Source organism: Apodemus sylvaticus, chromosome 3 (assembly GCF_947179515.1).
Source record: "Apodemus sylvaticus chromosome 3, mApoSyl1.1, whole genome shotgun sequence".
Taxonomy (NCBI): domain Eukaryota; kingdom Metazoa; phylum Chordata; class Mammalia; order Rodentia; family Muridae; genus Apodemus; species Apodemus sylvaticus.
This window is the reverse complement of record NC_067474.1, coordinates 155,442,638-155,467,209: the sequence shown is the minus strand read 5'-3', so window position 1 is coordinate 155,467,209 and position 24,572 is coordinate 155,442,638. Positions and strand designations below refer to the sequence as shown.

Here is a 24,572-nt window from a genome sequence, read left to right as displayed (position 1 = left end):
CAAAGACCCCCTTGGAATTATGATCTCTTTTGATTTTAGAGCTTCGTGTTTATGTGTGCCCTTGCACACATGTGTGTGTGTGCCCGTGAGTGTTTGCACGCATATGACTCTGTGTGTAAGTGTTCAAATACGCAGGAGAAGGGACATGCTTAAATATGTGTGCATGTGTGTAACTGTGACAGTATCAGTGTTTGCATAAGCATATGCATGACTCCTGGGATGTGACTTTGTGTGTGTGTATGTGTGTGTGTGTGTGTGTGTGTGTGTGTGTGTGTGTGTGTGTGTGTGTGTGTTTGAGCTCTGAGGAGGCCAGCTCTGAAAAAGGATGACCCAGAAGCACTACTGGGGGGGCTCATTTTAGAAGCCCACCCCAACACCAGCCTTAAACATGACTGCTTACACTTATCTTTCTGAATTAAACGTCACAAGCCACATGTGTGTGCCATGGGCTACCACGAGCAGAAGCTGGGGAAGGGGGGTGCGGGGACTGGACTTGCCAGGGCCCCCACTTCTTTCCAAGGTGCCCTCTGGGATTTGTCAGCCCAAGTCCTCAAGAACAGACACAAAACCATAGCACAGGACCTCGGAGGGCCCCAAGCAACCCATTGTGGTGTGCTGGCCGAAAGCGTAAAGAACCCGAGGATTTGCATAATCAATGTCACATGCATTATTCAAGAGTTGCCTTATTCATACACAACGCAGCCGGCCAGCCTGTTGGCACCAGACGACATCCTGCGCTGGCGCGGGGGTGACCCCCCCCAAAAAAAGAAAAACCGGCCCAGTTCGGCCTGCAGCAGGGGGTCCCGGCAGAGCTAGGGGCTGGGGCCTTGCAGATTCCCAGACTTTACAGTATGGAGAGGTAGATGGAGCCGCAGCATGGCCGCGCTGTGCTGAGAGATGTCTCGCCCCGCTCAGGCTCACGTGCGTCTGCTGCCTGGGTGCGCTCAGGCCACGCTGCACCTGCTGCTGCGTTCCGCAGTTTGCAAGGGGCTCATCCAGGGCCACCAGGCTCCGAGAAGAGCTGAGACTGACAAAGGGTCGCAATGCCTGGCAGCCCGGCAGCAGACACGGTGGCGGGAGCTCCCACCAAGGCCTACTCTCCCAGCCACTGTACCGCCTCCACTCTAGGCTCCTCCCCACCTCTGATTACCACAGTGGTGGAGGAGGGGGGGCAGGTTGTCTCATTCCAGCGCTATGGTTCTCATACGAGGCCCGTGGCTCCCCATACTGTCAGAAACCCGTTTTCTAGGGAAAAAGAAAGCCTAAATCATCTGTCTATTCTAGGAGTATATTTTCACTTTTAAAAGGGGGGTGGGGAGTTGGGTGCAATGTGTGTGGAAAGGTACACGCCTTTCAGCCAGCACTCCGGGGCCAGAGGCAGCTTCCTCTCTTGAGAGTTTGAGGCCAGCCTGGTCTATAAAAGTGAAACCCTGATTTCAAGGGAAGGTAGTCTTAAACGAAAATTCATTTTCTTTTCAATTTCCTGTTTATCTTAATTTTTTATCAAGGAGACCTAACAGTTTTTCAAAGTTCCCTCTGTAATGTAAAGATTGACTCCTTGAGGCTCTGGGATGGGATATTTCCCATCTGGGACTTTTGAACCACGCTCCTTTACAACAGACAGACAGACGCAGATACAGACACACAGACACACATGCATACACCAGTGCAGTTTAAATGTTTGAGTGCTTCTTCACGATACAGAACTTTCCAGAATCAAAAGCCATGCCTCCAAACTAACTCTTTCCTTGCCTTTCCATTGGTGTGTAGAGTTCACACACACACACACACACACACACACACACACACACACGGCACACACACACACACACCCATTCATGCCTGTACACCCTTGTGTCAACCCCACGAGCCCCTTTGGTCCCCTAGACCATTTTGCTTCTTCTCTCAAGCCATACATATGTACACAATTTTATAATCTATGTCTACAGAAAACCTAGGAAGCACACTTGAGGGAGAGCACTCATTGTCTTCCGGAGAGGGGCTGACCTCTCTGTACACTACTAACACCTTCAACTGTGTGATGAGGCTGGTTGTCAAAAGCATGGAGACTCTCAGTGTCGGACACACACACACACACAAACACACACAGCCTGGAACCTCGGGGTTCCATGGGACCCGCAGGACCTTGACAGTGCTGTGCTCAGCACTGTCCAGTTTCCACAATCCTTAAAAAAAAAAAAGACACCTCTGTAAGAATTAAGAGGTCAACTTTGGAGTCAAACATAGGGCCTGTGCCCACCTCTGACCCTTAGTGACTAGTGTGTCCACTTCGTGTCTTGGCTTCTCAACAGCTCCAGTGACAAACAGGACCCACTTTGCAGAATAGTGGGGAAGGGGGTACATTCCAAATGATGACAGCATCCCCAAAACTCAGTGCTATAGGGCTAGAAAGGCAACTCCCAGCAGTCAGGGCTGGTGCTGGGTCTCTTTCAGAGGGTCCCTTTCTGATCGCTGGCGCCTCCCCCCACGCCACCCCCTGCTGAGAGCCCAGCAACCCCCGCCCCCCCAAGGCTGTTTCCTGCTCACGTGAAGCCAGCCCCTCTTTTGTCCAGCATTCTTTTCTCCTTGTTGGTTGAATGCAGCTGGGGCTGCGGCCAAGAAAGAGCAGATATTTTCCGTGAATGGCTCAGATGGGAATTTTCAATAGAAAGCTTTTACACCCTCGAGAGCTGCCCTCGGAGAAGCCTGGGGGCCGTTTCCCGGGGTGGGGGTGGGGGGCTTCGGGGCTGGAAGTGTGAGAACAGCTGCTCTCAGTGGCTTCCTTGGCCAGGGGAGCAAACCTCACTCCCTGGCAAGCTCCAACCTGTCAAATCCCAGCCCAGAGGTTCTGTCGCCGCTTTCAGAGGTGGTCTCAGCTAGGCTGGAGCCCGCAAGCCCACCCATGCCATTGATTTAGATCTCCCTGTCTGTGGGAAGAATGATAACACGGCCTGAGCCTCTGGGTTCTGAAGCCTGAGCAGGGGGACATCCCGTGATGCATTTGGCCATCACCGACGTCTTTATTCTGTTTAGCCCACTGTTTTCTAAGGGTGGGCGGGCCCAGGGCTGTCTAGCTCTTTTTCACCTCTGTCTCAGGTGGCCAAAGAGCAGAAACCCGGTAGATGTTGGGCAGATGAGATTGGCTCCTTGGGTAAAGGCGCTTGCTGTCAAGCTTTAGGGACATAAGTTCGATTCCCAGGACCCATAAAGTGGAAGGAAGAAGAGAATGGGCTCTCTCGGGTTGTTCTCTGGCCTCCACAGTAGCTCATGGCTGCCACAGACACCAAACAAATAAACAAATGTAATAAACCACGTTTTTAAGAAGTCATCAGATGTGTCAGGTAGGAATGGATGGGGAGCCACAGGGACAGAAGTCCGGAAAAAAAAAAATAAATACAGGGAAAGTGGTAGAGTGAATGAGCGAAAAGTGTGGAGAAAACGGATCCCGCCCTCCCGCAGGCCTCATCTGGAGCCTACGGCAGTGAACCCTAGCATCTCCCAGAAGCCCCCACAGCTAAGCCCCAGCCTGGAACAGGTCAGGGAGGGAGGACTAAACGTGCTCTCCTTCGCCTGCTTTCCTCACTCAGGAGCGAGCAGAGGATCAGGAGCAGAGAACCGCAGCGTCCTCCAGCTGCCCCTTCAGAGACACTGAGAAGCAGGTAGGAAGAGGCTAGACCCAGCAGGCAGCCGTTGGCAAAGTAGCCTGTCACTTGAGACCGCTGGGCAAGCCCACACTGCCCAGGGACACCGGTACCCCCTCCCCGTGCTCCCTCCCAGCCTCACCCCGCCCACTGCCTCCTGGCACTTTGGACAAAGGACCTAGGAAGCATTTGCCTCTCTCTGTAACTCAGGGTCCCCAAGCAAAGGAAGGCCTGGGGTACTTTTGGCAGGTGAAATGAAACACCTCGGACTCTAAATGGCTTAGGATGTGGAGAAAAGAAAAAGGGGGAGGGAGGAGTGAGTACAGGGTCAAGGGGTACAAAGAGGACCCAGAAGTGGAGGAGGAACCGGAAGTTCCTGACGATAGCGGCTTTCATGCCTGCATGTGTGCGGCCTGCATCTGAGCCTGGCACTCTGTTGGAAACAGAGATCCAGCTTGGTCCCCGGTTCACCGAGTCCTCCAAATACCGTGCATGAGCTGTCCGCAGTGTTCTCAGAACAGGGATCAACCAGAGCAATGCCCAGGGGGGCCTCATGTGACAGGATGTGCCACATCCCTTGGTGGAAAGGCCGCAGAGTGTCCAGTGAGTCACACCTGAGAGCAGATCTAGATGTCCCGTACCCTGTGAGTCCAGCTCCCCGGCTCCGCCCTTCCTCCAGGGCTCAGCTATCCACCACATGACCTTCATTCATAAATGGATTCCGGAGCAGTGAGCTAGGGTTCCTCAGAGTCCTTGGGTGCCGTGAAGTGAAGGAGATGGCTCCTCGGCGTCTCCGCCCCGCGTTAATCAGAGTAGGTTCACTTAGTGTACCTTAGATCCCCTCATACTCATAGGACTTGGATTGGGTAGAAGAGTTTGCAGCAGAGAGAGGAGAAAACAGGGAAAGAGGAAGGCACACAGAGGCCTGGGCCTGCAGGGCAGTGGTAGAGTCCTTGCCGAGCACGCAAAAAGCCTCGGGTTCCATCCACAGTACTTATAAAAAATAAACGTAAGGAAGGTTTTTAATCGCGGCTTTGTAATACCTAAGACTCTATATGATACAAACTTAGTCCCTCTAGGCCAGGCTTGCAACGTGTGTGTGTGTGTGTGTGTGTGTGTGTGTGTGTCTTTCTCTGTGTGTATGTGTGTGTGTGTGTGTGTCTCTCTCTCTCTCTGTGTGTGTGTGTGTCTTTCTCTCTCTCTCTCTCTCTCTCTCTCTCTCTCTGTGTGTGTGTGTGTGTGTGTGTGTGTGTCCTCAGAAACTAGAGAAAGGCATGGAATAGTGGGCCAGTCTGGGGTTGGCGTTACAGACAGTTGGTCATAAGCCTCCAGGGTGGATGCTGGGAACTGAGCTCCAGTGCTCTGAATAGCAGCAAGTACCCCCCCCCCCACCAGCCTTGGGCTCCAGCCCCGAGGTAAACAGCGAACAGCTGCAAGCTCCAGGCCTTCTAAGTACAAAATACCCAGAGGGCAACTGTCAGCTAAATTCAGGCCTCAGTTGTTTTCAGAGGTTGGAAGAGACTGGAGAACATTCACTCTTCTCCCAGGAGACTCCTTTCCATCCTCCTTCCCTCCCTCCTTCCCTCCCTCCTTCCCTCCCTCCTCTCTCTCTCCCTCCCTCCTTGCCTCCCTCTGTCCTTCCCTCCGTCCCTCCCTCTCTCCCTCCGTCCCTCCCTCCTTCCTTCCCTCCCGCCTTCCCTCCCTCCATCCTTCCCTCCCTCCCTCCCTCCGTCCTTCCCTCCGTCCCTCCCCCTCTCCCTCCTTCCATCCCTCCCTCCTTCCCTCCCTCCGTCCTTCCCTCCGTCCCTCCCTCCCTCCCTCCTTCCCTCCCTCTGTCCTTCCCTCTGTCCCTCCCTCCCTCTGTCCTCCCCTCCCTCCTTCCCTCCCTCCCTCCTTCTCTCCTTCCCTCCCTCCCTGGGTATCAGGGAAAGCCAGGTAGGGTTGCCAGTAGGAAGGAAAAGTGAAATCGGACACTCGGATACATGTGAATTTCACTGGAGTTTTGTTGTTCTTCCTCCTTGTTCTGGGATGGAACCCACGGTCCCTAGCCTCCTGGGAAAACACTCTTACTACTGAGCCACACCCTCTGCCTTTTGAATTTCAGATAAACAACATAGTACTGTAGTCTAAGCATGTCCCAAATATTGGATGGAGATATATTTTCATAGAGACGCGCTCTCATTATGAAGTTTGAATGGACTTGGGCACCGATTCCCTGGCAGCCCACCAATGAGTATTGACAGAAAACCAGCTTGGTGCCAAGGAGGGAGGCTCAGAAGCAGCTGTCAGGAACAGCTGCCCACAGACCGGCTTCCACTGGCTCACAGGAGCAGCTCATTGGTTTGAGCTTTCGGTGGTGGTGGTGTTTGTTTGTTTGGTTAGTTTTTGTTGTGTTTTACTTTTTAAGTAATATATATCAGTATGCTGGATTTCTAGTTTCTCTGAGAAATTTGGGAGACAAGAACGCAAGACCCACAATCCACAAACCACCACCTCCCAGCCCCTCCCACCAACTCCCAGCCCCTCCCACCAACTCCCAGCCCCTCCCACCAACTCCCAGCCCCTCCCACCAACTCCAAGCCCCTCCCACCAACTCCAAGCCCCTCCCACCAACTCCCAGCCCCCTTAGGAAGGGCTCGGGCACCTCCTCTTACACCCAGAGCCCTGAAGGCATGAGATTTTTGGGTTTTTTGTTTGTTTGTTTGTTTGTTTTGGTAAGGCACAGGTTTTCAGAGCTCTCTGGGTATGCCCTCTCCCCTGCAGCCCCTCGGTTTACCTGCTGACTTCTGAACAGGAAGCCGCAGCTCCCTCTGTCACCCTGGTGTCCTCTATACCTCTGATGGGTCTTTCTTCTCCTAAGGTGTAGGGTCTGGAAGACAGCAGTGTCACCAGTTATGAATTGGAACAGCAGGCAAGACTGGGGTGTAGGCGGTTTCCCAACAGGCAAAGCTGAGGAGCAGGCTAGCTACTGTGGTCTCCTTAACACCACTCGGTGGGAACACCTGCACCCTCTGCCCTCCCATACTACAAGGCCCTGCTGCCAGCAGAAGCTGGTTTGCCTTCTGCGACAGCCCTCAGCCTGCCAGTCTCCTCCTAGCTAGGATCTAAACAGCATCTCAGAGCAGCAAAGCAGTAGTGGCCTTTGAACCCCCCCAAACAGCACCCCCTACTGAAAGCCTCATTCCCTGCCCCTCCCCACAAAGGGCCCAACATTCCAAATAAGTAAATCAATCTTACATAGAGAAGAGCCCATCCCTCTTGGGCCCAGAAGGCCGTACAAGTCTAACCTAAATGCTGTCGCTATCCTTTCTGTTAAAGAGACGCTTGTTTATAGAGATGGTCAAGAGCAAGATGCAGAACTCAAGTCTCCAGGTGAGCCAGGGAGAGGGCCAATGGTACCTTAGCAGCTCCTCACCTCTGCTGGGAGCCAGCCATTTGGTAGTGAGGGACATGGAATGACATGACAGATCATTCACTTCCGGGGCAGGGGTCATCCCAGCCCACAGAGGAGGGGGTCTGAGGATCAGAGACTGAGAGTCTCAAGCCACACAGTTAGGAGGAGATTTCCATGGAGCCCAGCACAGGTAGGAGATATCGTAGGTTCCTTACTGACTTTCAGAATGTACAATTACCACAGTTCGGGTAACCATTTCTCTCAAACTCTGAGGGAACATTACCTAAAATATCCCTTTTTTTAAAGAGTTGAGAATCAAGACTATGGCATTTTAAATCTACTGAAGCATCCCAGCTGGGATCCAGCCCTTGCTGGAACTGCCCCAATCCACACTCCGCCTTGCGGAAAGCAGAGGCGAGCTCCTGGAAGCTTGGGGCTAGACACACTTCCTCTGCACGTGAGAAAGGAGGGGAGAGCGTCAGCCTTGGGGGGCGAGGGGGGAGGTACAGATGAAGGAGGCACAGTGCCCAGCACCCTCAATAGCCTGAGGGGCTTCCAGACAGCTTCAGGGATCACGACTCAGGCTAAGCCAGGATTCATGGCGTGAATTTCGTCAGTGATGAAAAGCATTTCGGGACAGGCTTTAGCACGAAGGCAAGGAGAAGCAGAGGCGCTCAGAACGTCAGACATCCCCAAGGAGCGTCATCACTCACTCTCCCTATGGTTTATGACAGTCATGCACCCAAAGGATACGGGCTTGAGTTGGCAGTCTTATCTTATCACTGGGTGGTCCCTACGAGATAAGGACGGGAGAAGAGGGCAGGATATCCTGCTGTTAAAAGAGTTGAGTTTTGTTTGACAGTCTCAGGTGATGTCTGGGAAAAGAATGAGACCCTACCCAGGGTCAAACACACTCAGGCATTACATGAACAGAATATTGACTCTAGGCCAGCAGCCTTGATAGTAAACGTGGATTATGGTGGAATTGTTACATCTCGGCCAGTGAGAGGCTTTAGACCCTTGGATGGGATTCCCCCCGAATTTCCATCTTCCTAATGTGCCTTGGGTCCATGAAAAACACATTGTTCTGAAACAACTAAATTATCATTAGTAAAACCATTTTTTTTTTGAGACAGGGTCTCACCGCATAACGTCAGCTGACCTAGAACTTATTCTGTTTACACCAGGCTAACCTTGAATTTACAGAGATCCACCTGCCTCTGTCTCCCTAGGAGAGGCACGTACCACTGTGCTAGGTCATCAGGGATATATTTAAAAATCAAAGCCTCTTAATATCTTTATCCCAATACTAGACAGAGGTAGATGTTGGTAAAACAAAGTGCCCTGGGCAGGGTTCCCTTAGATCTGAGACCTTTGCCCGCTGTAAAGTAGCACTGTGAGGAGGCTTGCCAATCATCCACAAACAGGAGGGAGATGCGGCTAGGTTTAGTCTAAGAACGGCCTCGAGTTGTAAGGGGACAGAGATGTCTAGAGGGCCCAGATGTCCTGGCAACGCGATGTCTCTCTGACATGGAGATCCTGGAATGTCTGGTGTCCTCTGGGCTGCAGAGAATGAGACAAAGCACACTTCTGCTGGGGGAGCAGTGGTCCCAGGTCCAGCCACGAAGGCATCAATACAAGGATACAAGGTTTGGGGTCTAGGGGGACATGGTGCAGACAGTCTCGCTCCAGACTTCTTGCATATTGTTGCTGGGTCCCCTCCCTCGAAGGCCTGGAGTTTTGGGGGAGATAGAGTCAGAGTGCCCCAGAAAGGGACAGAGGCAGTGAAGTCTCCTCCAGGCTAGCCCATTCATGGGTCCCTCATTAGAAGCGCCTCCTCTTTTCAGGGCCCCACGGCCTTGGTCTTCTGCCCTCGCAGATGCCACAGGCCGGTTTTCTTTCCCTGGTGGCCAGAAGTCTTTGGTCATTGTGGGATGTATGCCAAAGTGAGCATTTTTCTAGTTTCCTATGTCCTAAAACATCTGCTAGAGGCCTTCTGATTGTCCACACTGGGCTTCCATATTGCTGAACATGAGGTAGGAAGGGTGAACCTCAAGGTTCCACCCTGGGGCAGACATGAGCTAAGAACCTGGGATGTGGCAGGTGACACAGATGTGGTGGTTAATCACAGGGGCAATGCCACCTCCAAAGGGGCAGGCGTGAATTCTTTTTTTTTTTTTTTTTTTTTTTGGTTTTCGAGACAGGGTTTCTCTGTGTAGCCCTGGCTGTCCTGGAACTCAGTCTGTAGACCAGGCTGGCCTCGAACTCAGAAATCCATCTGCCTCTGCCTCCCAAATGCTGGGATTAAAGGCGTGTGCCACTACCGCCTGGCAGGCATGAATTCTTGGATTTTTTTTTTTCTCAAGACAGGGTTTCTCTGTATAGCCCTGGCTGTCCTGGAACTCACTCTGTAGACCAGGCTGGCCTCGAACTCAGAAATCCGCCTGCCTCTGCCTCCCAGAGTGCTGGGATTACAGGCATGCGACACCACCGCCCGGCTTGGCATGAATTCTTTATGTATGAATCACACACACACACACACACACACACACACCCTGCAAAGGTTAGGCATCCCTAGCCGGGTGGTGGTGGTTAATCCCAGCACTTGGGAGGCAGAGGCAGGTAGATTTCTGAGTTCAAGGCCAGCCTGGTCTACAGAGTGAGTTTCAGGACAGCCAGGGCTACACAGAGAAACCCTGTCTCAAAAAAACAAAAAGACAAAACAAAACAAAAGGCTAGGCATCCCTGATCTAAAGATCTAAAATTGCAAACTTCCTTAGCACAACCATGTGTATATATGTATATGTATGTGTATATGTATGCGCATATGCATAATACATATATGTGAACATGAATATCATACTTAACATTTTCATATATGTGAGACGTGTGAGGAAAGACATCCACCGTGTTAGCCAGGGATCATAATGAAGGACGGATTGACCGGAGCCCCACCAGACCACTCATAAAAACTTCCTGGCTTAACCTTGGAACTATTTGTTGTTGTTGTTGTTAAGCAAATACAAGTGCTAATAATTGCTTTGGCCAAAGTGCTTTGAAGGCAAAAGCCAACGGGCAGAGCTCCAGACCCTCTCTTAAGGGGTCCCTCCCAGTCTGTGGCGACAGAGGTCTGTGGGGAGACGGCTAAGGTGCTGCTTGGGAATGGGCTGGGCCTCGCGGTTTGCCAGAAAAAGCCAGCCCAGTGTATAATTTCCACCTGGGCAGCACTGTTGTAGACTGGCTTCTGTCCCTTAGGGTGTGTCCTGTGATCCCAAAGATGTCACACTGAACCTGGGTGCTGCCCCTCTGGAGGCCAGTCTCAGGCTGGGCTCTCCCAGGCTCCTCCCCTTCCTGTTCTTACTAGTATGGCCAAAGTCTACCTCTTCTTCCCGGGTCAATGGCCACAGCCACCTTCCCTTGTCAAACAGACAACAAAAAGTCCCTTCTTCCCGCATTTGTGGCAGACACAGCGGTGGCCCCGCCCGGACCTGGGGCTCTATTTTTAATGAACAGAGCTCCCTGACTCTGGTGCCACAACAGGTTGGGGCAGGGACACTTGGAACCATCTGCAAGTGGCAGTTTTACTGAAAAAATCCAGAGAAAGCAGCAAGAAAGACCTCAGCAGGAAGACAGTCTTGGCTGCCACCTGTTTTCTTCCACCCTGGCTGTCAGGTCAACAGTGGCTGAGTGGCCTGCTACACCGACCTCAGGCTCTCTTTCTCTGACTAGATTGTGAATGTAGGCTCTCAGAAACATTCAAGGGACAGGGGTGGTAGGTAGCTCCCGTCTATAATCCCAGTATTTGGGATGTATAGGCAGGAGGATCAGGAGTTCAAGGCCAGCCTGGACTACATACCCTATGTTAAAAACTAAACAAGGGGCTAAAGGGTTGGCTTAGTGGATAAGAACATGTTGCTCTTGCAGAGGACCTGGGTGTTAGGACATCCCACTCTGTCTTCTGACCGTATCTGGCATCAGGCATGCATGTGGTGCATGCATGTGCAAGAAAGCAAAATACTCATAACATCAAGTAAGAAAATTACTTAAAACAAAACAAACACTTAAGGCTCCCATCTGCCACTAGTTTAGGCCTCCCAAGGCTAATTTCAAAGCTGTCCTAAAGCAAAGAGAGCTCATGAGGTGGCTTTTCTATTTCCAGAGACTTGTGAGGTGGGCCCCACATGTTACAGCCCGTGGTGCCAAGCCTTAGGTCCTGAGTTTAGTCCCCAGTACTCACAAGGTGGAAATAACACTCCCGCAAAATTATCCCCTGACTACAAGGCATATCCTGTCATGTACACACATGTGCAGACACACAAAAATAAATAAACGGGGCTGGTGAGATGGCTCAGCAGTTAAGAACTCTGACAGTGCTTCTGGAGGTCATGAGTTCAAATCCCAGCAACCCACAACCATTTGTAATGAAAAACAAATTTGGGACAGAACAAGCAAGGCTGTGAGCGAGCGGGGCTGGAACAAGAGGGCGAAGAGAAGGGGGAAAACATTAATAATAATTATTAATAATAATAATAATAATAAAACATAATTTGGTTTTTCGAGATAGGGTTTTTCTGTGTAGCCCCGGCTGTCCTGGAACTCACTCTGTAGACCAGGCTGGTCTCGAACTCAGAAATCTGCCTGCCTCTGCCTCCCAAGTGCTGGGATTACAGGCATGCACCACCACCGCTCGGCGTTAAAACATAATTTTTAAAAACCTTCCCAGAATGACTCCATCAGTCTCTAAAAAGACAGAACCCACAGCCTGGTCTCCATGTGACAGATGGAGAAAATGGGGTGTGGGGGGGACGGGATTGTATAGTGTCAACTGAAACTCACCTTATCAACAACCTTCTCCTTGTCTTGGGTGCATGTGCATCCTAATGGTTTGAATGTATAGGAGACAGTAGGACGCATGCTCCCTGTTAGATAGGAGCTCAAAGGGCTGACCTATCTATAGGTCAGAGAGGGGGGTGTGCCAGCAAGAGGTCTTCTGGAGAAGTGGTTAACCTACTCCCAAAGGGGAGAAGTGTAAATACACAGAGAGATGATCTCCTGTAAAAACCAAGGGAGAGGCCTGGAACTGTTGACCCGCACCCATTGCACGCACGCTGGCACACACGGGCGAATACCACGCATGTGCACTGTCCGCTATTACATCTCTGCAGGCCTCCTCTTCCCAGTCATGTGACAAGAAGCAAGTGAAAAAACCTCAGGGCCCATAAACCCCAAATCCTGGGAGAGATCATTATCCTAGAAGCCCGGCTGTGACCCAGAGCGGCATCGGTCCCGTGGTCACTACGGCGTCCCCTGCTGTCTAAGGGAGAAGGACTCAGAAAGGATCAAGGGCCTCCTAAAGAGTCTGCCATGTTCTCCTGACAAGCCATCAGAGTCACCTGTGACCCTGTCCAGACCTGCGATGGTTCAGAGGGAGAAGCGCCACCCCAGGAGCAGGAGACTCCACTCCAGGGAGCAGCTGCTATGACCCAGCCCCCAGTTTCAAACATCTGATATAAACTGGGAAGAAAGGGACAGCAGTCCCACGACCTGGGAAGGGTGCATCGGACAGAGCAGCAGGCTCGTCCCTGACGAACCCGGCAATGACTGAGGATTGTACCGCTTTCCTCATGACTACATGTGTGCACCTTTCACATTCTAGTTCTCGAGTAAAAGCTACACAGGGGTCTAGAATCGATGATTAGCGGTTGATCTGGCAGAGGCCTGAGTTCGAGATCCTGCACCCCGAGTCAGGCATCTCATAGCTGCCTGTGACTCCATTCCCCACACACCTACACATGTGTGTGCGCATACACGCACAGTCATGCATACACGTGTAACTAAAAATAAAGGAAATCTTTTTTTTAATTTGCATAGGTCATTTGAGGCTCTGACCGCATTGACAAATTTTGTCTGTTTGTTCATTTTTGTTCATTGAAGGCTGGAGCCAAGAAAACCACCCTGAAGATGGGTCAAGAGAGAGAGACAAAGAAAGAGGCTTGCAAGGCTACCCAGAGCCTTTCATTCGCCAAACCCGGTGGGAAGAACTAGAAAACACACGGTCCCAGGGCTTAGCGTCGTGATCCTGAGTCTGCATGACTCTCCAGTAACAAATACCGAGGGACTTCTGTAACTTGTAAAAGATGGACGCTTGGATGCTTCGCATTCTAGATTAATAGTTTCCACAGAACTTATTTTGGAGTGTGTAAGGAGAAGACTTTTGAAAATTATCTATAAATGTATATACATGCATGTATATAAAGAATGTCTATAACCCAGACTCCTTAAGCTTGTGGATACAGTTGTTCACACGCGGATTCTGACGCAGCTGGAGCCACAGAGCGACGGGGATGCTTCAAGTACTTGGCCACAGTATAATGAATTTATATCTGAGTTTATCATAATAAATTTAGAAGGCCAATCAATTCTGTCACTTCTGTAATCCTGACTGGCATCTCTGTGGCCCTTTGAACTTCTCAGATCTTTTCTCAACCCTCTTCCCAAGCCCCGCATGGCTCCATTACAGGTCAGGATGCTGAACTCCAGAGAAGTTGGCTGGCCGGCCTACAGTCACTCAGCTAGGGAACGGGGCTTGGAAGGCTGGTTTCATTTTGTTTGGTTGTTTAGTCGGTATCTGTTTTTATTTTGTTTTTTCAAGACATGGTTTCTCTGCGTAGCCTGGCTGCCCTGGAACTCGCTCTCTAGACGAGGCTGTCCCCGAAATCACAGAGATCTGCCTGCCTCTGCCTCTCAAGAACTGGGACTAAGAGGGTGTCCCATGATGCCCGGCTGGAAGCCTGGTTTCTAATTCCGTTACATTATCCATTCTGCAGGACCAAGACGACCCTACTCTTCCCACCCACAGGCTACAGGATAGGCCAAGGACTCAGTCACCAAAGCACGTACTCTCGATTCCCATGATGCTTACAGCGACTCTCAATTCTCCTCTGTGCCTTGACTTCTCTCCACCTACCTACCTCTTATCACTGACAATCTTCCCTGGCCAGGCAGCCAACCACACCTAGGTGAAGGAGACAGAAGGCACAAAACAAACTGGTATACTATTATTATTATTATAGCTGGGCGGTGGTGGCGCATGCCTGTAATCCCAGCACTCTGGGAGGCAGAGGCAGGCGTATTTCTGAGTTCAAGGCCAGCCTGGTCTACAGAGTGAGTTCCAGGACAGCAGGGCTACACAGAGAAACCCTGTCTCAAAAAAAAAAAAAAAATCCAAAAAACCAATCAATCAATCAATCAATATTATTATTATTATTATTATTATTATTATTATTATTATTAAAACCACAATAAAAATATTTTCATATTCTAATTTCATTTCTGTGGCTGTGGTAAAAATATCCAGACAAAGAGCAACCTAGGGCACAAGAAGGGTTTGTTGCGGTTTATTTTACCAGGGTGATGCTTACAGCCCCATCAGAAGTCAGGGCAGGAACTTCAAATAGCCAATCACATCACACCCTCAGAGAGAAATGAGCACTTGTGTACTCACTCGCTTGTGCACAGCTCGACTTCTCTACTCTCCTACAGCTCAGGTACCCAGGCCTAGGGAATGGAGCCGCCTACAGTGGGCGGAGTCCGTTCACATCAGCTAACATCAGTTAGCAATGGCTCATAGGCTGAATCTATCCCTCTTTGAGACACTCTTCCCAGGTGGTTCTAGGTTGTGTCAAACTGACAATAAGCCCGCTGTCCTGTATTATAAAACCAAACGTATTCTTTATGCTTGTTTAAAATGTGCGGGAATGTGGGAGAAAAACCTTTTATGTGCGATTCCATGAGAGGCAAAGTGAGGGAGGAAGGCGGCCTGCACTTGAGCTTACGAAGGCCAGGGAGGGACTGCGGAGGGGTCTGTGGTTAAAGCACTGCCTACTGTTTAGAGTCGGGGTTTAGTTCCTAGAACCTGCAATGTAACTCCAGTTCCAGGGCATCTGACACTCTTTGCACAGGAAACCACACACACAGAAAAGAAAGAAAGAAAGAAAGAAAGAAAGAAAGAAAGAAAGAAAGAAAGAAAGAAAGAAAGAAAGAAAGAAAGAAAGAAAGAAAGAAAGAAAGAAAGAAAAGAAAGAAAAGAAAGAAAGAAAGAAAGAAAGAAAGAAAGAAAGAAAGAAAGAAAGAAAGAAAGAAAGAAAGAAAGAAAGAAAGAAAGAAAGAAAGAAAGAAAGAAAGAAAGAAAGAAAGGAAGGAAGGAAGGAAGGAAGGAAGGAAGAAAGAAGAAAAGAAAAAAGAAAGAAGAAGAAGGAAGGAAGGAAGGAAAAGAAAGATGAAAGAAAAGAAAAGAAAACTGGGCAGTGGTGGTGCACGCCTTTAATCCCAGCACTTGGGAGGCGGAGGCAGGCAGATTTCTGAGTTGGAGACCAGCCTGGTCTACAGTGAGTTCCAGGACAGCCAGGGCTATACAGAGAAATCCTGTCTCGAAAAACCAAGAAAGAAAAGGAAGGAAGGAAGGAAGGAAGGAAGGAAGGAAGGAAGGAAGGAAAAACTTTTTTTGAGACATGGTTTCTTTGTGTAGTCCTGGCTGTTCTAGAACTCACTCTGTAGACAAGGTTGGCCTCAAACTCTGCCTTCCTCTGCCTCCAGAAAGGTTGGGATTAAAGGCCTGTGCCACCACCACCGCCTAGCAATATTTTTTTAAAGAAAGTCTTTTTTAAAAGCTCTTGAAAAAAAATCTCAAAATTTGTTTCATCAAGAACCTGAGCTGAGCTGTGCCTGATCACAGCACTCCAGAGGTAAGGAACATGGGGCAGGAGTTCAAGGTCAGCCTCAAGTACACAGCAAGTTTGGGGATGGCCTGGGCTACATGAGATTCTACCTCAACAAGGGGGAGACTGGGGAGATGGATCAGTGCTCAAACATGAATTCAAATCCCAGCACCCACATAAAAAAAAGCCAGGTGTATCTGCACACTTATGGCAACCATGGTGATGGGAGGAGACAGAGACAGGAGGATTGCTGGGTCCTGCTGCCTGAGCACTATGGGAAGACCTGGCTCTGTAGTAGAGTGATTGTCTCGTGTGCACAAGGCTCTAGGTGCCTTCTCCAGCACCACAGAATGAAAGCGAGAGGGTAGGGGTGGAGGAAGGAAGGGAATGAGGGGGAAGGAGGGAAAGAGGAAGAGAGGGAGGGGGAGAGACGTGGTAATGTTTCTTTTCTCACCTTTCTAACTGACCTCACTTCCTGACACCTGCTGTTCCCCGAGCAGCAACCCTGCATCATCAGATTTGCTGCATCCGTGGCCACAGGAGACTGCCTATAACCAATCTGATTCCCTCCCAGTTCAAGCCGAGCCTGTCAGCGCCTCCGCCCTGGGCATCTGCGAGTGCATCCTGAGGTGCCACTGAGGTCATTTGTGAGCTGGAGGCGAGGACCACGCAGTCCCAGGGCTAGCCCTGTTCCCATGTGTGTCCAGAGAGAGAGAGAGAGACAGACAGACAGAGAGACAGAGAGACAGAGACAGTGAGACAGAAAGACAGAGACAGAGAGACAGCAAGACAGAGACAGAGAGACAGAGACAGAGAGACAGAGACAGAGAGACAGAGAGACAGTGAGACAGAGACAGAGAGAGAGACAGTGAGACAGAGAGAGAGAGAGACAGAGACAGAGAGACAGAGACAGAGAGAGAAGGAGAGAGGAAGGAAGATCTGATCCTTCAGTCCTCCAGAAGGGAAAGATATATATATATATATATATATATACATATATATATATATGTATATATATATATATATATACACACATACACACATACACACACACACATATATATGTATGTGTATATATTGTAGCTAGACAGACAAGGCAGACATACATACATACAGACAGACAGACAGAGGCAAGTAGCCACAGAAGACTAGAAAGACAGCATGGAGTCAGTACAGATAGACACTGGGGAGCAGATGCTCTTTCTCTAGTCACTGAATGGTCCATCTCCTTCCTCTTCAATATACGCTAAAAACTAATGTCTTGGTTTTCCCTCCCCCATTGCAGCAAGAATGCACTGTACAGAGCCAGACACTAACACAGAAGTCAGAGTCCTGGAAGAACTTCGCTTCTGAAATAAAAGACAAAAGCCACCTTTCAATGACAATAGAGTAGAACAGAAGAGGTTTCTGGTGGGGACCGGTAGCATCCATGAGCATAAAGTCAGAAGGTAGCTTCCCTCCGGACTGCTCGTCCCCACACACTGAAGCTAGCACAGTCAGAGGTGTGTCTGCTGTGGAACAAACCACCCACGACCTGGTGACATAAAACGACAAATATTACGTCTCGTGAATGCCCAGGTCGAGGTAGGCTATCTGTCCTGTCCACCTGGGATGATTACAGGAGGCCTTGTTTACATGTCTGGTTCCTGACAGAGCAGCGGGTCAGGGTAGTGTCTCTCAACCATGAATGACACCACTAATCAGACAGTGGGTGGAGGCCGAGGCTGCCCAATGCCCACACCTCACACCACAGCAGAGACACAAGTCACCCTCAGTGAACAGGGAGATTGTGAAACTCAGTCTAGGGAGGCCCTTGGCCGAGCCTGGGGCAGCCCAGAGTGCTCTCCCATCATCCCTAGAGCCCAGACAATGCAATGGTCAGAGACTGCTTCACATTCGTTTAGTCTTCAGTAAACAGAGCCAGTAGAGGAGGGCTTCCAGCTAGTCACAATCCTCCACACCATGCTTCTGTTGAGGCTGAAAACATTCCCAGCTGACTGCAGGAGAATGCTACCTTGCTTTTCGGTCACTCTGGGTCCTAGTTCCGTTCTAAAGGCCAGCTGGCCCTACGGCCTGCCTTGGGCTCTCACTGGGACCCTTCCTATTATTTGAGATGCCCCAGTTCTGATGGCTAGATGATTCAGTCACTAAAGTGCTTTCTGTGCAAGAATGAGAACCTAAGTTCTGTCCCCAGAACCTACATTTAAAAAAAAAAGCTGTGTGTGTACTTCTAATCCCAGCACTGGGGGGACTTGAGGGAAACAGGGAGATCCCTTGGACTGCCTGGCCTACCAGGATAGCCTAATCAGTGAATTCTAGGACCTGGTGAGAGACCTTGTCTCAAGAAACAAGAAACAACCTCTTACATCTAAGACTGAATACAGACCTCCCCACACAGGTGCACACACAGGTTCTCTCTCTCTCTCTCTCTCTCTCTCTCTCTCTCTCTCTCTCTCTCTCTCTTCACACACACACACACACACACACACACACACAATTCCTTGGCTGCACACAGGAGAAACCCTGGAAGGTATGTAAGTTATTTAAAGGAGTTGAGAGAGAGAGAGTAGACTAGAAAGTTAGTGACACAGAAGAGGCTTGGACCGCCCGGGAGTGGTTTTTTTCTTCCTCACACACACACACACACACACACACACACACACACACACACACACACAGTGGCTCTGAGGTACACCAGCAACCTGACCTTAGATACAGGAGAAGGTGGGCTATAGCCAACTCAAACGGGTCACCTTCATCCCCTCCTGCCTCTTCCCCCAAGAAGCTCTGGCAAACATCTTGTGCCTTGCTGATGCTGGCCCGTGTGGAAGCTAAGAATCGTGACTCTGCAGCTAAAGGACCTTCTCTCACCACTGGGTAGCATCACCAGCGCCTGCTGTTGCAGAAGCAGCGTCATGAGCTGTCTGGGTGGAGAAAAAAATAGCTTCCAGATCTTCATTCCAAAGCATGTTCCTAGTAAGAACTGTGGTTTCTGGGTTTGAGGGGGGGGGGCGCTTGGAGGGGAGAGCGATACAGGGAAGATCTGAAGAAACCAAAAACCTGCAGATGCTAATCGTAGTTCTCTTTCTCCTGCACAGGGCCTCCTGAGCAGGAGGCCAGGCAGTGAGGAGAGACTGTGGCAGCTTATCAATCTGGCCCAGTTTCCATCAAAATGTACTGTTTGCATCCGTCCTCTCGGTGTCTCCAGTCACTTTGGGCCAACTTATGACCTTATGTGGCTGCTTTAAAAAACAAAAAAATAATTCTTTATCCATCTCTTCCCAGGAATCCACAGCCATACCTCCTTCCCACGTCAGATCCATTGGCAGGTTGCTTGTCTTGAGTTTCATCTGACCTTTGGCATAAACAGCCTCCCTCCCTAAGGCCCCGCGATTCCAAAGCAGAAGTCTTTGTTTCTATCTAACTGGGGTCTTATCATCAGAGACGTGGCTTTTCCTTTGACTGGCAAGTCACATTTTTTGGGGACACAGTCTTTTCAGTCAGGCAACAGATCATGCTATGGACCGGGGGTGACACTATGCCAGCTCTCTCGGCTTTGATCTTTGTTCCCTTCACATTATGATCGACTGCTTTTAAAGTTTATGTGAGTGTTTGCCTCGTGTTATCTGTGCGCTGTGTGCATGCAATGCCTGCGGAGGCCAGAAGAGGGCCTGCGCAGGAGTTACAGAGGGTCGTGAGCAACCACGTGGGTGCCGAGAATCGAACTTGGGTCCTCTGGACGAGCAGTCAGTGCTCTTAACTGCTGAGTCGTTGTTGATTTGGGGGCATGTTCCAATAAGTTACTCACTTTGGTGCGCATTTTGGCTTTTGTCTACGGCTAGGCTTTCTTTTGAGAGCCGTGTGTGGCAGTGACCCTCTCCTGGCAGTTGGAGTTTGATAACGAACAGTAGTAACTACTTTCTATAATGTCCTTGCGGACCACCGGACATTTGCTGGACATTTGCTGGACATGATGGCACTTCCTCTGTGCCGGGCTCCTGCTTTGCCTGAGAAATGAAGAGTCCGTGGTAAGTAACTTGCCCAGCGTGGCGCAGCGAGTGTTGGAGTCCAGACTTCTTCAGTCTGCCATTTTACTTAATGATGTCCAGGCCCCTGCTGCCTGCACACTGATTGGTGAGGATCGAGCTAGCCAGGGAGCAAAAGCCCTATTCTGTCAAAAGTGATTATTATACATGATCAGCCCTAGTAGCCTCTGGGAACACGGTTTAAGCCTGTCTCTGGGGCGAGTAGGTAAATGGATGGTCGTGGATGTGTTTCAATAAAACTTTATAAAAACGGGCAGAATTACCAGTCCTTGTGTGAAAACTGTCCTCAAGACTAGATGAACATGTTTATGGACACAGCTTGCTGCGTAGCTACACTGTCTTCACCACAAGATGGCTGAAGACCAGAGGGTCAGTCAGTGTTGTGTGTGTTCCTCAATCCTAACGTTTTGACAGGGTCTCTCCTTTAACCTGAAGTCACCAATTCAGCTAGACTGACTGGCCAGTGAACTCCAGGCATCCTCCGGTCTCCACCTCCACAGCCCTAGGACGATAGGCATGAGCTTCCCTGCTTGGCTTTTTGTTCGTTTGTTTGTTTGTGTTTTTGTTTTTCGAGACAGGGTTTTTCTGTGTAGCCCTGGCTGTCCTGGAACTCACTTTGTAGACCAGGCTGGCCTCGAACTCAGAAATCCACCTGCCTCTGCCTCCCAAGTGCTGGGATTAAAGGCGTGCGCCACCACTACCCAGCTGCTTGACTTTTTCACGTGAGTTCTAAAAATATTGAATTCAGGTCCTTCTGCTCCCGTGGCGGGCCCTTTCCCACTGGAGCTGGCTCCCCAGCCCCATGTCACATGTCATGTCACACGTGCCTACACCAAGTGCTTCACAGGGTTTTTTGAGCATAATCCTCTCAAGAGCTCTAGGAGACCAGGGATGGGTGGCTAGGGGTTGTAATCCCAGGATAGGGGAGGCTGAGGCAAAGAACTCATCAAAAGTTCAAGGCCAACCTAGGCTCTAGAGTGGGATCAAGACCTGCCTGGGGTGCGTAGAGAAACCATGGGACTCTACAGGGGCCACACCGTAGACAATGTTCCTCCAACCTCATCCCAGTGAAATCTCAAGCATGGCCCCTAACCGTCTTCCATACTGCCTTTGCGCTCAGTGAGTCATTCGCACAGATGCTCTGCCTGGTGGCGTGGAAGCACAGCTCCCCTCAGCACGGGAGCCTGAAGGAAGGCTGCCTTCAGCCTCACAGCCCCTGGGCTTCCTGCTGTCTGCGGAGTCACCTGCTTCCTCCCTTAATCCCTTGGGTGTATAGCTTGTCTCGGGCCAGATGACCCCTCTTACCTAACTTCACCTGTGTCCGCTTTGACCCGCTGGGTGTTAACTCTACAGTGTCCTACATTCTCAGGTGCCCGGCTGTGGCCCACACAGTGCCTCCCAGGACCTTCGATCTATTATTACTCCATCTGTCTGCTGAGCAGAGAGCGCTACTTAAATAACCTCCGGGTTACAGTGATAACCCAAAGGCCAGCGTGTCACACTGCCCGGACCCCTATCTGATGCCAGTGTCACTCCCTCGGGGACAGCAGGGGACAGACACTTGAGACGCTTGTGTTCTGCATTCCTGTGAGCTTTGTGTCCGAGTCATGTGGGTTCAGAGGTGTCACTTCAGCGGCTTCTGTTTCTTGGCAGTGACCTTCAGACCTAAAAGTGGGCCACCGGATGCTCTGGAGGGGACATTGAGAAAATATCCCATGTGTCCCCAGCCTTCTCAGGGTATCACAGACCGTCCAATCCGTCTCCTGCATTCACTGCAGGCTAGGCTAGCTACTGTGCTGGGCCTGAGAAGGAGGGGTACAAAGGCACCCAGGGAAGTCTGGTTGGGGGCAGGGCATCAGCAGCTCCAACAGATCCTCATGGGGAAGGGTAGCTGGAAGAGCTGTAACCTTCCTAGTTGACTCTGTGGGGTCCAGTGGATCTCACACTCCAACACAGCTACCCTAGACCGACATCAGTCTTCCCATTCGCCTAAACCGGGCAAGGATCCCGGACCACACCCAGCATCCGGCACACTTCACAAACCAGTCTTGATTTGCTGCAAGCAACAGTACACACTGTTTCCCCAGAGTAGCAGCTGCCTGAAGGAGATTCACAGTCTTATGCCCATGTTAGTACCATCTTTGGAAGGAGCCCAGAAGGGCACTTCCGTGCCAGAAGAGCTGGGCTTAAGGTATCTTTTTCCCTACAGCCATACACACATCGCCTTAAAGGATTTGAAATGACTAACTGTTGAATGAACAGACGTCTATTCACCCAGACAGGAACAGATGACAATCTGAAGAAGCCATTACACTAAGTCCATCCAGGAAAGTATGAGTCTATGGGAGTTACAGGAGTGGAGGTGACTGGTTGTTTACAGAAGCATGGAGGACTCACCCCTACACAGCTGAGGACTCTGGAAAGACACACTCCTGGAGGGCGAGGGCACCTGGAGATAGGTATACAGAAATCCCCAGTCCTCAGCTGTTGTTTATGGTCTCCAAACCCTCGGGGAGGAGCCCTGTGTAATCTCCTCTTTCTAGGACTTAGGAAGTTTGTATACTTTCTGGGTCCCCCTCCCTGTCCTCCTTCCTTCAAGAGACGTTCAAGTCAGAGGAAATGGCTACGGACTCTGAGACATTAACTTGCCTATGACTTAAAACAGCATTTGGAGGCTGCTAAGGTGCTTCAGCTGGCAAAGGGATTTGCTGTCAAAGCCATCACTTCAGTTCTGTCCTCGGGCTGGACCGGAGCAGAAGTTGGAGAACTGACTCCTACAGTTGTCCTCTAGCATCCCACAATGCACTGCGGCATACTCTCTAACACAGCTGTTCTGATATGCTTTCTATTGCTGGGGTTTATTTGGCTTCCTCGTCCTGATCACCATCCCTCAAGAGGGGAAATCAAGGAAGAAACTAAAGGCAGGATCTGAGGCAGGATCTGAAGCAGCGGGCTGGACTCTCCCATATCCCACATCAATTCTTTTTTGGTTTGGTGTTTTGGTTTCTTTGTTTTGTTTTGTTTTTTATTTTTTGGTTCTTCATGACAGGGTTTCTATATGTAGCCCCGGTTGTCCCAAAATTCGCTGTTGTAGACCAGGCTGGCCTCAGACTCAGAGATCTGCTTGCCTCTGTCTGCTGCGGCCAGATCTAGGTCCCCCCCCCCCCAATTCTATACTCCAACGCGGAAGCTTTTTATATAGCTTTATCATGAAGTTTTTACGGCTCTACAGAACAAAGAGAGTCACAAATAAAGGCAAGTTTAAAATATGTCGGTGGGGGCTGGAGAGATCCTGAGTTCAAATCCCAGCACCCACATGGTGACTCACAACCATCCATAATGAGATCTGATACCCTCTTCTGGTGTGTCTGAAGACAGCTACGGTGTACTTACATATAATAATAAATAAATCTTAAATACACACACACACACACACACACACACACACATATATATAAACGATATCAATGGATATATCAGAGAGGCCTGTACGGTGAGATCGGGGAAGCTTTGCTATAGGCTCAAGATGCTGTCAGATGGCATTCTTAGCTCTTGGGTTGGTGAAGGCTGGTAGTCTGTTGAGTTACTAGATTCTCAAAAGTTTTCGTTTATCAGTCACAGGTTTTAGAGGGGTGGGGGCAGGTAGGGCTGGGCATATGAAATGGCTGTTCCCTAGGGCTAGAACTAGCTCTGGGTGAAGTAACTAACTAGCCTCAGGAACTGCAACATTCCAGCCTCTTCACAGAACTGCAACACTAATCAAGCAATCAGTCTCTGCAAACACAGCTTTCCAGGAATTTGGTTCAACAGAGGTAATTCCTCAGTCAAGGTTACTTCCTTCTAGATATGTTTATGTTAAGTTAACAAAAATACAACCCGTCACAACCACCAACACACACATACATGCACATGCATATTTACATACATACACACAAATACACAAATATACATATGTACATACATGCACATGCATGCATAGACATGCAATTAAAAACAACCACAACCCATTTGGGTTTATACAACTAAATCTTAGAATATTGAAGATCAAACAGAGAGACCCAAGCATCTAACACTGAGCTACACCCCCAACCCATATACAAAGAACATGAAATCCTACCTAGGTTCATAATCTCCACGATAACTCCAAAAGAGAGCCCTGTGCGTGAGTTGGCTTGCAAACACTTGCAAATGCTCCCCTTGCCGGTTACCCCCTCTCCTGCAGCTCCAGGCAGCAGGGCCTCGGGGTTCCTAGCTGACTCCAGCCACTACCTTCACTGCACCCACTGAATGACCTCCAGATGCCTGAAGAGATTGAAGGGAGAGATTATGATCCCTCCCCTGCCATCACCAGTTGCCTCGAGTGAGTGTTTATGGTATCCCTGGGCATTAACTTCTAAGCATCTTTCTCCATCCATCTGGGGCTTCCTGGTGACTGTAGGTCTTCATGATGACAATTAATTAGCATCCTGACATCCCTGAGTGCTAGGCGCATGCTCTAGACTGCGTGCTCCGACCCAGGGTTATCTCCTAAGGTCTCACTAACCACTTTCTTGATCCCCTAGAATCTCAGGGCTTGAAGGGACCACCCAGTTCTGTCAGACTCTGGAATGTACTCCCAGTGGTCATGCCCTGTCTGGTCAACCCAGAGCTCTTCCCAGCTCTTTCTTGTTTCTTCCTTCTGTCTTTTTCCTACACGCAGGGTGTGCCTGCGTGTATGCGTGTGCGTGGGTGTAAGGGGTGCACCTTGTGGAAGACATTGATTGGCCCACTCTGT

At 50.0% G+C, this 24,572-nt stretch overlaps 1 protein-coding gene across 1 annotated transcript in view; it reads left to right on the top strand.

The window, feature by feature from the left end:
- Positions 1 to 13,080, top strand: part of Fhad1 (forkhead associated phosphopeptide binding domain 1) — a 119,052-nt gene extending 105,972 nt beyond the window's left edge. The window contains exons 30-32 of the mRNA XM_052177971.1: positions 3,588 to 3,659; positions 6,960 to 7,013; positions 12,970 to 13,080. Of these exons, the coding sequence (XP_052033931.1) occupies positions 3,588 to 3,659; positions 6,960 to 7,013; positions 12,970 to 13,080 (237 nt within the window). The remainder of the gene's footprint in view (positions 1 to 3,587; positions 3,660 to 6,959; positions 7,014 to 12,969) is intronic.
- The last annotated feature ends 11,492 nt before the right edge of the window (positions 13,081 to 24,572 follow it).